At 38.1% G+C, this 13,235-nt stretch overlaps 1 protein-coding gene across 10 annotated transcripts in view; it reads right to left on the minus strand.

The window, feature by feature from the left end:
* SIK3 (SIK family kinase 3) overlaps positions 1-13,235 on the minus strand; it is a 294,304-nt gene that overhangs the window by 64,151 nt on the left and 216,918 nt on the right. For all 10 annotated transcript variants that reach the window (XR_009564973.1, XM_060304092.1, XM_060304091.1 and 7 more), the window contains one exon: positions 11,210-11,371. Coding sequence is in view for 9 of the 10 variants with exons in the window: in XM_060304092.1 (XP_060160075.1) it covers positions 11,210-11,371 (162 nt within the window). In the remaining variant the exon portion in view is untranslated. The remainder of the gene's footprint in view (positions 1-11,209; positions 11,372-13,235) is intronic.

Raw genomic sequence — 13,235 nt, forward strand, 5'->3', positions numbered from 1 at the left:
TCCACTCATAAGTGGCTCCTAACATAATTTGTTAGGTCTCTTTTCCAACCCCCAACACCCTGGTTGGTTAGCATTTGTCTGCAGGCTAGAATGGTATCTTACATCCCCTTAATACAGAGCAGCAGACTAATTGGAACCATATGTCTGTCTTCTAGGGATGGTTTAAATACCAGAGCTTTACTATCCATTTTGAGACTTGAAATCCTTTGTTCTAGGCAAGATCAGGAGGCTGGGGCTATACCTGGCAGTGATACTGTAGCCCTAAAAGTTAAGTATATCAACAACTGGGTATGTCTATGCGGCAAGGGGAAAGAGGGAATGGGTGGCACGAATTTAAAAATCAGGACAACTGCAAGAGGAAATTTTCTTACTTGCTCCACCACCTCAGAGTAATACCCTTGACTTCTTTTTTGGCTGACCAAGGAGCAACCCGAAGCAGATATAACAGATTAGGCGCAGCCTGCAGCCAGTTCCAAATGTTCACAGTGTCTGTGAAGGTGGTACAGTAGTACAGCTACAAGTGGCAGCCAACCCCTTCAGGAGTAACTTGTGCTTCATTTCACTTCCTCGTTGTGATAAGTAAGCTTGGAAGTACGGGGCAGAGGAAAAACGTGAAGTGGGAAAATAATTACTTATCCTAAATAAACCACCTCACCAGAAAATACCGAGACAAGATCCTTCCTGTTTGTTTTGTTTTGTTTTGTTTTTGCGGTACGCGGGCCTCTCACTGTTGTGGCTTCTCCCGTTGCGGATCACAGGCTCTGGACACGCAGGCTCAGCGGCCATGGCTCATGGGCCCAGCCGCTCCGCGGCATGTGGGATCTTCCCAGACCGGGGCACGAACCCATACCCCCTGCATCGGCAGGCAGACTCTCAACCACTGCGCCACGAGGGAAGCCCCCTTCCTGTTTTAAAATCTGAAAGCTTCTGAGGACTCATAACCCCAATGCTGCACTTGCAAGTAAAGACAAAGATCAAGAATAGAAATAATTTAGGGCCCTGATTAACTTCTCAGTGGACTAATAAGTACGGGGTGTGGGCCACAAGCTGTCAGGTATTCTAGCTAGAAATGAATTGACAAATCAAAGATCAAGACCTGTAAAAGAACACTTTATAAATAGGATTTAGACCGTTATATGGACTGTTAAGATAGAACATGACACGGAAGAGGAACTAACCTTGTTTTTCCTACACAATATTACTAGCCTAGAAATCATGTGACCCAAAAGCTTTATTTGGATTTGAACACAAGAGTCAACTGTGTGAATCTCAAAATATTGGTAGTGACAAAGGATGAGTTTCAAAGTTCCCAGGAGTCTCAATATTAGTTTGCTCTTAAAAATGGGTCTGGGAAGTCCTGAAGTGTTTAGCAATCCCTTCAACCTCTGGCTGAACTTCCTAACTAGGAGCTAATAGAGAAGTAATGCCAAAAACTACTGACTCACAGCCTGAGCATTTATACTCAAGAGAAATTCCTTCATGGGAAAAAAAAAAAAAAAATCAAGTAATCAGCTTATCTGGGAAGGGGGGCATTTGGTTTAGTTTAAGAAACCAGGGGAGGTCAGAATTGGAGGAGGGGACAGGTAATATTCAGGAGGTTGAAAGAATATATGTACCTTCTTGGTAATGTGTTAGGTATTAGAGGACCATTCTGTTGCAGCTCCTACTATTGCACCATATACAGGGCTCTTACACAGCTATCACTTAATCTTAGCAATCTCCTGACCCTCCACAACTTCTGAGCACTGTGTATCATACAGCATGATGACTACCTCCGTGGAAAATGAAAGTTTAAAAACAAAAATGCTGGAGCAGCATTACATTGGTATTTTCAATGAATGACATGTATTTGCCCCCAAAGTTTTAAAAATATCTTAGCAGTTAGGATCACTGAACTCAGCTATTTTTAAATGAGGTAATAAACAAATCCCCTCCACTCTTATCATAGATAGCACTACCCCAACCCTTCTCAGAGAAGGCAAAAACCCCTCACCAACACGGGATCTTTTAATCAAACTCAGTATTGAGTAGATGTATAAAGGAAAAGGTTATAATAAGACCTTTTCTATAAGACCTACAAACAATATTCACTGGAATTCTTGAAAACGTTAATGCATACTATTGCAATTATGATTCTAAAGTGATTCATATCACTTAGAAAAATAATAGTCCAATCATTCAATCAAGTAAGTTTCTAATCCTGATAGGTGAGCACACTATACAAATTTTTAGTGTGCCTTTTATGGACCATAATGAATCAAGGTCCCCTTAACTTCTCAACAGAAACTAAAGATACCAAATGGAAATACAGTATATAGGTATAACAATAATATTTTCCAAATTAAAAATTAAGGCATATGGTCTGATAAGCAGAAGGCTACTTTTGGAGAAAAGAAGGTACGATCACATATAAGATTCTCAGTTGTCACCTAGAAACTAAGCAGGCAAGAAAATACCATCTTAGGTTAAACCTAACAGAATAGAATAAACATAACTCAAATGAGAGGAAACATCTGAACAGTAACCCACCTAAAAGGTAAGGTGTAAATATACTAACAGGAGTAGGATACGCCCCAAGTTTCTGAGGGACCATTAGTGCATCAAGGGGCAAACAACATAATCACACATCTAACAATATAATTATATGCATAAATTGAGTTTTAAGCAAAAGTTTAGGGGCAATTGGTATATAATAGAGGAGAAAGGCTTTCCTGAAAAAGAGTCTATCAAGAGCTCAGAGAATCTCTCAATCGGATTAAAAAGATCAAGGTCATATTTGGACTAGAATGTTAAGAAAACTAACCTATTTAATTGTACAAGTACTCGGTATTTTCCAACTTTTCTGACTCTCAAACTTCTTTCAAAGGAATATATTATCCTAAAAACCTTGCAAGAAAGAAATTTGTAAAATAACTTTGTCAAAAAAATAAATAAATAAATAACTTTGTCATTTTTATGTGATTTATGATAAAGAAGTAATTTAAGTAAAATATTTTATATTAGTACATTATTAAAATTGACTTAAAAGTTCATTATAAATAATATTTATCAACAAAATGAAAAGGCAACCTACTGAATAGGAGAAAATATTTGCAAATCATATATCTGATGAGGGGTTAATATCCAAAATACATAAAAAACTCATACAACTCAGTAGCAAAAAAACAATTCAATTTTTTAAATGGACAGAAGATCTGAATAGACATTTTTCCAAAGAAGACATGCAGATGGCCAAGAGGTACATAAAAAGATGCTTAACATCACTAATCACCAGGGAAATGCAAATCAAAACACCTGTTAGAATGGCTATTACCAAGAAGACAAGAAGTAACAAATATTGGTGAGGGTGTGGAGAAAAGGGAACCCTTGTGCACTGTTGGTGGGAATGTTCACTGGTGCAGCCACTATGAAAAACAGTATAGAGGTTCCTCAAAAAATTAAAAAGAGAACTACCATATGATCCAGCAATTCCACTTCTAGGTATTGATCTAAAGAAAATGAAAGCACTGGGAATTCCCAGGCAGTTCAGTGGTTAGGACTCCTTGCTCTCAGTGCTGAGAGCCCAAGTTTGATCCCTGGTTGGGGAAATAAAATCCCATAAGCCGCGTGACGTGGCCAAAAAAAAAAAAAAAGAAAAGAAAATGAAAGCACTAATTCAAAAAGACACCTGCATGCTCATGTTCATCGCAGCATTATTTACAATAGCCAAGATATGGAAACAACCTCAGTGTCCATTGACAGATGAATGGATTTTAAAATGTAGTATATGTATACAGTGGAATATTATTCAGTCATAAAAAAATAAAACAAAATCTTGTCATTTAAAAAATATTAAATAGTTATATTCACTTTATTTCTTGTTTTTTCTTTTTCCATTATGGTGTATTACAGGATATCAAACATACTTCTCTGTCTATACAGTAGAACTTTGTTGTTTATCCATTTTATATATAATCGTTTTCATCTGCTAAACCCAAACTCCCAATCCATCCCTCCCCTCAGCCCCCTCCCCCTTGGCAACCACAAGTCTGTTCTCTATGTCTGTGAGTCTGTTTCTGTTTCATAGATAAGTTCATTTGTGTCATATTTTAGATTTCACATATAAGTGACATCATATGGTATTTGTCTTCCTCTTCCTGACTTACTTCACTTAGCATGATAATCTCTAGGTCCATCCATGTTGCTGAAAATGGCATTATTTTACTTTTTTTAAATGGCTGAGCAGTATTCCAGTATATATATATATATATACACACCACATCTTTCCTATCCATTCAGCTGTCGATGGACATTTAGGTTGCTTCCACGTCTAGGCTATTGTAAATAGTGCTGCTATGAACACTGGGGTGCATGTATCTTTTCTTTTCTTTTTTTTTTAAACATCTTTATTGGAGTATAATTGCTTCACAATGGTGTGTTAGTTTCTGCTGTATAACAAAGTGAAACAGCTATACATATACATATATCCCTATATCTCCTCCCTCTTGCATCTCCCTCCCACCCTCCCTATCCCACCCCTCTAGGTGGACACAAAGCACCGAGCTGATCTCCCTGTGCCATGCGGCTGCCTCCCACTAGCTATCTATTTTACATTTGGTAGCATATATATGTCCATGCCACCCTCTCACTTCATCCAAGCTTACCCTTCCCCCTCTCCATGTCCTCAAGTCCATTCTCTATGTCTGCGCCTTTATTCCTGTCCTGTGGGGTGCATGTATCTTTTCGAATCATAGTTTTGTCTAGATGTAAGCCCAGGAGTGGGATTGCTGGATCATATGGTAACTCTATTTTTAGTTTTTTGAGGAACCTCCACACTGTTTTCCATAGCGGCTGTACCAATTTACATTCCCACCAACAGTGCAGGAGGGTTCCCCTTTCTCCAAACCCTCTCCAGCACTGGTTATCTGCAGACTTTTTAATGATGGCCATTCTGACTGGTGTGAGGTGGTACCTCACTGCAGTTTTGATTTGTGTTTCTCTAATAATTAGCGATGTTGAGCATTTTTTCATGTGCCATGTGTGTCAACTATGTGTACCTGAAATGCCTTTTTAATGAAGGTACATTAATTTTTCATTTGTAAAAGCTCCAGTCTTAGGAATAGGATTCAGAAGAGAGAATTTTCCAAACTCCATTTTCCCAAGGGTCAATATACGTTAAAGTTCCTTAGCCCCTGCTAGTTGAGGGTCCTATACCATTTCAGGGTGAGAGCACAAGGGTGAGGCGTTATGATTCCTAGGCTCTACTAGGACCCGAATTTGGGAAAGTCACATGGCCTCTCTGGGTCTCAATTTACTACCCATCAATCAGGGAGGTGTACTGAAAGATTACCTAAACAAAGGGTGTTAGGATAATGACATAAAATTTGGGATTGACACGATGAATATTCGTAACTACTTTTTGTGACCTGTCAGGGACATTCTCAATCACCAGACTATGGAAGGGGCCTCAGAAATCCAAGGTTTCCAACCTTTGTTTTGAGATACAGATATGACTGTATCTTAGCATATTCATACTGGCGGTGAAAGGTCAATAGACTTACCAAATGTTTTAGTTTCTCACTTTTAAAAAATGAAGTAGTCTAGATCTCACTGCATTAAAGGTCAAAAATTTCCACAGTACCTCAAATCCATGCACTGTGGAAATTCTTTCCAAAATATTGGCTTTGCTGTAGCTGAACTTCAGATCTTTGCTGTCTACTGATTGCCAACTAAAACAATAACACCGGAGTGGAAACCATCTCATGGAGACCATTCTGGGAGTCGACATTTAAAGAAAAAAGTTTCCAACTTCCTTAGGTTAAAAAAAAAAAGTTTCCACAATTTTCAAAACATTCTCATAACGTCTGAGTATTTCAAATAACTTTGCTTCAGGGAGTAAGCCAGCTACATTTAGGCAATCTTTTATAAATACAGAAATTTCTCTAGTAAATTTTTAAGGACAAGAATTAAAATTCCTTTTGAATAGCAGTACATCAACCATTAAAAATAAGGCAACACCAGTTTGACAGCTTAATATAATCCATCAATAAGAAAATCTGATTTCTCTATTTCTAAACATATCTCTGACTGGAAGTTCCCTCTTCCTGGCCCAGAGATGTGACTGGTTACCCAGTCCCAGAAATTCCTCCTCTGCTCACATCTCTTGTATTTGTTGCCCTTTTCTTCCTTCCCACATCCACTGCCACCACCCGTATGCAGGATTTTACCATTTCACAGCCTTTTAACTGATCTTCGTATTGCTTTCCTGTCCCCTCTCCCTACTCCCACCCTTTTTTCCTTATCCACCCTGAATCTGATTTATTAAGCCTGGTATTCAAACAATTTCACAATTTAGTACAAATACCTCCCCTTCCTGCCTTCTCAGGCATGACTCCTCGATCCTTCCCTCTCACCAAGCTTTTCTGCAGATATGCTGTGTGCATTCTACTGCTGCCCATGCTTCTCCAACTCAGCTTCCCACTGTAACCAAAATAAAGCCCCAAATCCTCACCACGTGCACAGGTCCCCAGGCGAACTGGCCCTTGCCAGCTCTCTCATCCCATCTTTCCACTCCCGGCCTTATTTATTATCCTCAGCCATGCTAAACTTTCTCTTACCCCCTAAATATGCTGAATTCACCTCTCGCAGGCCTTTGCCTTGCTCTTCCTTCTGTTTGGAAGGCTCTGACTATCCTGGTTATCCTCTCACAAGTCGTTCTATCAGACTACCCGATATTACCATTTTCACAGCCCTTATGAGAGCTTGTTTATGTGTTTACTGTCTATCTTTCCCCATCAGAACATTAGTTCCAAGGGACTATTTTAATCGCTGCTGTATTCCCAATGTCTGCACACAGCAGGTGCTTTACTAACATTTGCTTACTGACTAATCCTACTGGCATTCTCTCCTTGACACCTATCCTTAACGAGTTCTATTCATCCTTTAAGACTCACCTCAAGTGCTATATTCTCAAAAGGGTGTTTCTGTCCTCATCACCACTATGTAAAGTTCAGATCAACAAAGTTATTGAGCACCTACTATACAACAGGTACAATAAATGGGATATGCTTACAGTCCCTGTGGCATCTGTAATCTAATGAAATTCTGCAAACTAAAGTGGTTTCTCCATCCTCTGAACTCCTGTGGTGACTGGACTATACAATTAACGTGATAATGAATCATGATGTGCTCTGTAACATCTCTCCTATTGTATCAAACTGCAATTTGGTAGCTGTTGGCCATGCTGTCACCCAGGGATACAATCGATGTGCTAAGAGAGCCATGTTGTGCCTCCTCCATCCTGAATCTGCTCCTTTGTGGATCCTCACACATCTGAGGCACAAAGTGAAATGTTAGAGACCAAGAACCCTATTCTTTTCCCAGCGTTGAATTCTCTACATGAAAGCGATTTGCACGAGTGCTCTTTATAAGAAATTCAAACGTTTAGCAAGTTAAAGGTGTTTTGGAAACTCTAGTGTTTTCTAAGCAAGACATATTTGCATGCCAAATATGTTGAAATTAAATGATATACGTGAAAATGCTTTGCAAAGTACTTCTTATATATGTAAAGCATAATTTTGGTGTTATTTAACTTTTCAAAGCTCTAAGCATTTGCTGCCCACATAGACTGTAAATTCTTGAGGGCGGGAGTCATGTTCTGAGCCTTCTTTTTTCTGTTCCGTGATACCGGAGCAAAAAGCCTTTGTTAAGAACAGTGAAGATTACAGATAGCCACTACAAATTCTTCGTTCCAGACTTGGCAACTGTGCCTTTCAGAAATAAAATTCTTTATTCTGAAAACAATCAATGCTTATGCTGGATTACTAATGATAGAAACATCTTTCAAATAATTCTACAGAAGATAGGTTTGTGACCAGCATTAAGAAGAAAGCATTAAAACCAGGAAAAAAAACCACCAAACTATTCACCTGAGCTTCATTCTCTCTAGAACTAGCACTAGAACAAAAATTCATAGGTAAGAATTTCATCACAAAAACTCTTAAACAATGGAATGATGTTGAATCTTTTAATATCTGTAACTGAAACTTATCTCTCGCGTCCTGGGAACACATATTCACTTGAAGAGGGCTAACATGGGCTTTTATAATAGCTAGATTTTTATAGTAGTACCAAGTATTACATGTAAATTGTCACATTACTTCATACAAAAAGTAAACATAAATTCCTGTAAACACAAACATCCCCAGAACAACTTATTCATCTACTTTTGAACAGGATGCATAATCTTTTCATCAAAACCACTAGGTAAATATTGGATAAGGAAAACATGAATTCCTTAAATTTCCTGATCTGAATTTTTATTAATTCCAAGTTAATTTGCTACTATAACATATACGATGATTTTTAAAATGAGGTGCTTAAGACTAACAATATTTTAAATAAAATAAAAAAACCCTCTTTTCTCTCTCATGTGTTTCTTTCATATACAGTAGTTCTTTCTTACTGAGATTTATAATAATTCATCAAAAAGACTACTGAAAAGATCAGGGATCTGAAAGTCACTTTTAGCTTTCAGAATAAAAAGTTGATTTCATTACTTATCTGAACTTATCCCATCAGAACCATCCAACCTACCTCTCTAAAATTAGTCATGCTGTAGTCAGCTTCAACTAGAAGCGTTCCTCCCACTGGTCCATTAAGTTCAAAGAAGGCCTGGCTGATGAGAACGGGTATTCTATCCAATTTATGTGTAGGAAGGGAAGTTCAGGCAATGACTGAGAAACTGAGTAATGACAGCATGTAGGAAAGAATGCAAACAAAGACAATGTCAGATGCTGTAGCAGAGCACAAAGCTAGGGGCGCTCATTTATTCTTTGCTTTGCTCTGAAAACAAATAATAAAAATGCAGACTTTAGGTTAATGAAATAAAAATCTTGACGAAGTATATGCATTAATACACAGAGAGCCCAAGGCTGGCTGTCAGGACCCCTAGGAGTCTGTAATTACACACCAACAGGTAGAGACTCATATTGTGACTGCATGGGTTTGTTTTTAACCATTAACAAAGGAAAGTATTTAAAAATCTCCTTACCCAAATATTTGTCAGTAGAGTTTCTAAATTCAATTATCACCAACCCCTGCTTTTCAAACTTGGCTTCTCAATGCAAAAACTAAAAGCCGTACAAATTTCCCTTAACTAAATCAAAATGATTCTAAATTCAAAATCAAGAACCAAGGAAGCATAAAAACTTTTTCTTAGTCTTTGGTCAGTGAAGGTAGACTAAGACTGTAGCAGAAAAAGAGGGCCTTCTTTTTTTTTTTTTTTTGTGGTACGCGGGCCTCTCACTGTTGTGGCCTCTCCCGTTGAGGAGCACAGGCTCCGGACTAGCAGGCTCAGCGGCCATGGCTCACGGACCCAGCCACTCCGCGGTATGTGGGATCTTCCGGGACCGGGACACAAACCCGTGTCCCCTGCATCGGCTGATGGACTCTCAACCACTGCGCCACCAGGGAAGCCCTGAGGGCCTTCTTTTAACTCACTACCCTAATCAAAAATCCAAAGAACCCTACAGTAACATTTGTGGTAGGCTGAATAACAGCCCTTCAAAGACATCCTTGCCCTAATCCATGGAACTTGTGGATGTGTTATCTTCTTTTGCAGATGTGGTTAGGTTAAGGATCTTGAGCTGGAGAGACCATCCTGGTTCATCCAGGAGGGCCCAACGTAATCACAAGGGTCCTTACAAGAGGGAAGTAAGAGAATCAGATTAGGAGTGGGAGATGTGACAATGGAAGCAGGAGGTGGAAGTGTGATGTAAGGCCTGGAGCCAAGGAACGCAGGAGGCCTCCATGAGCTGAAAAAGGCAAGGAGATGAATCCTCCAAAGCCTCCAGATGGAACCAGTTCCACCAATACCTTGGTTTCAGCCCCACAGGATTCATTTCAGATTTCTGACCTCCAGAACTATAAGATAAACTTGTAGTGTTTCAAGCCACTAAGTGTGTGGTAATTTGTTACAGCAACAATAGATAACACATTTTATTATACTTTTAGGGATTGTGAAGCTTAGTAGGTGTTATTACCATTAATTTAATTGAAACTACAATGAATAATTACAAAAGAGGGTTTGCAATTGTCAGGCCTTTCCACCCTACCCACCCTTGTGAGCACTGTCAGCATCTAGAGAGCTTTAGAGAATATAAACCAGACGTCAGGGCAAAGGAAAAACACGATTTCACGTAAGATAAAGAAAGCTTCTAATTCCTGTCTACTATGTACTGAGCAAATACAGAACTCAAAGAGCTTACAACTATAAAAGTTCTAATCAGCCCAACTTAGATAAACAAAAGGCTAGGTGACATTCCGAGGATGTAAAAGTAGAGCCTGGCAAGTGAGCAGTTATGTACACAAAAGACACTGTCAGAAGAATCAACAACCTACAAGGGTTCACATAGGTACTTTGACCTATAATATAATATATATTTGAACTCTCAGTTCCCACCCAGTTAAGGAGGGAATCTTCAGAATTGCTTCTTACCTAGGCTTTTCAAGACAGTTATATTCTAGCTAAAGTTCTGTTTTCTATATGAGATTCCAGTCCTTTTTTATCTGGAAGACGAGGGACATACAGTGCAATACCAAAAACTGTCAGAAAAACAAAAATGGTTTATTTTCATATTTATAGTTTCTATATAAACTGCAGTCACTTTCTTCTATCAATAGGTGGTGAGCTTGTATTGGTTAGGCAAATGCTGACAGTTTACTAAAATTGAAGTATGAGTAGAGTGAGGCAGTGAAAAGTGCTTTTTTAGGCACTGTCAGATGAGCAGATGAATGAAATTTGAGGATAAAAAGAGATGGACTGCCTTTAAACCACTGTAAAATCTATTCTTCTTAAATGATCATAAAACCACAGTCTTAAGAATAAGCATGCTCTATATCAGCAGTGACACAAATCAACCTTCTCAAGTGAAGGTGAGAAGGCACACAATTTTATCAGTTTTTTTTTTTTTACTAATTTATTCTATATTTTATTCCTTATTCAAAAATTACTTTTTCTTCTTTCTTCCCAACCCAGTTGCATCCCAAACTACATAAAAAAATAGCATCAATGTATTTTGAAAGCTTAGTAATTTTCAAGCCACACACACACAAAAATCCTTTTTATAATACTTCTTTCTGAATAGATAAAACAGATAATCCCTTGCTTTAAGAACCTTGAAGGAAAAGCTGCTTCACTCCTATTTCACATCCTCAGCATACTTCTCACCTGCTATTTTGATATTCAGATTGGCATCCAGTAGCAAATTTTCAGCTTTTAGATCACGATGAACAATATTCCGACAGTGACAAAAATAGACAGCTGCGACAATCTGTTTGAACTTCCGACGGGCCTCCTTTTCTGCCATTCTGCCATGGGCCACCAGGTGGTCTGCGGCGAAGAAGAATACCGTCAGTTCTTGTTTTGGGACAGTGGTATAATTTCAAGAGGTAGACAGAAGGAGTGATACAAGTGGGCCCAGCAAATGAATGAGTCAAAGAAGTAAAACAAACAAATGGAAAACAATACACTTACAGTCCTGATTTGTATCTATAAAAATTCATTAGTAATGAGCACCCAAACTTCGTTAAGTATAAATCCCATTACACATACATATGCATAAGAATACACTCGCCCTACCATAAGGAAGGAAGAGCTGTGAGGGATGCACATAATGGTTTTCTTCAAGGATCGTAACACTCAACACCTTCCTGTGCATATCTCCGTTGCAAAAGATTATACAGCAAACATGCACATGAAGATACACAGCAAACATGCACATGAAGATAAGTATCAGCAATATTTCCTGTGCTAAAGGGTGAGTCAAAAAGCAGAGTCACAATAATCAATCACTTTAGGAAAGAATAGACAGAAATTAGTCATTGCTGAGAGGGGAAAACCTGCTTTATATAGGATTCTGTTTAGGCTAATATCTCTTCTGCTTTCTCAAAGGTTTACAATTTGACATAAAAATGTACTTATTTGGTGACTATTATCTGGAATGCACAGTAATATGCCTGCATCTTTACATTTGCATTCACTGTGCTTACCAAATATTTTTAAAACTATGTTATTAATTTTTACAGATAACATCAATAGAAAACCATGTGAGTTTCTACCACTTTAAATGAAATAATTTCATTGGCTATGTCACTAACTAAGGTATAACAAAAGAATTTACATGTGATTAACTTTGTAATTCTATAAATCAGGCTATCCTCTATATTTAAAAAGGAATTGATTGACTTATAATCAATGTCATAAGTTCTATAACACTTTTCTAATAGTGGAAGTACGGTTATATTGAACCAATGACATACATATCTTTAACCCAGTTCTTCATCTGACAGCATATACGGATCACGACAGCTGATGGCATCAGAAATGTCAGTGACACAGTTTGCTCTGTTTGAAATCTGTAATAGCTCATCAGCACTATCCTTAAATCAACTGATCTAGCTGGAAAAAAGACACATTTGCCATCATAAGCAACCTGAGATAGTGGGAAAGTGGAAAATTAGACAATATAAGTGTATTATTTTTTGTTTTTTAATAGTACTTTCAGTAATACTACCCAATTGTTTTGGCACCATCTCCATCCCCCATGGGACAAGTCAGGTGAATCTTTTCTTCATCACAAAGAAGAACTTTGAGATAAAACATATGCACCAGTAATGACTGACAAGATTAACAGTTTAGGACACGAAATGGAGTGGGGGTGGTTTGAAGAAGGGGGCAAAATGACAATCCACCCACATATCAGATTTTCAAATAATTCAAAGTACATTCTGACCACAACGGACATTAAACTTTGGAGACCAAATACATTAGTAATTTTAACAACAATGTTATAAGTAGTTTATTTAAATTATTAAGAAAGACCCCTCAAAGGAGTTGTTATAATTGTTAGAGTTATCAATGACCCACACATAAGATCTTTGAAGCATTTCCCTCAAAAACAATCATTATTATGGCCAAGATCACCAATTTGGTAGAAAGAAAGAGAAAATAAGAAGTCTTTAGCTTAGATGTTAAAAGGACTAGGATACAGCTTTCTACAGGAGTTTAGAGGTGGTGATAAGTGAGCTCACACTCTGGGATGTTTAGGCTTCTGGTGAGATCTGTCAAATGAATTTCAAACAACACAAGGTCCCCAACTAGGGACAGGGAGTGAATACAAGCTGTTGAAGAACTGGATGTCCATCAGATGTGGACACCATGCTCCACTTGAAGAGGCCATTCTCTCTAACAGTAC

This window comes from Globicephala melas, chromosome 8 (assembly GCF_963455315.2).
Source record: "Globicephala melas chromosome 8, mGloMel1.2, whole genome shotgun sequence".
In the NCBI taxonomy this organism is placed as follows: Eukaryota; Metazoa; Chordata; class Mammalia; order Artiodactyla; family Delphinidae; genus Globicephala; species Globicephala melas.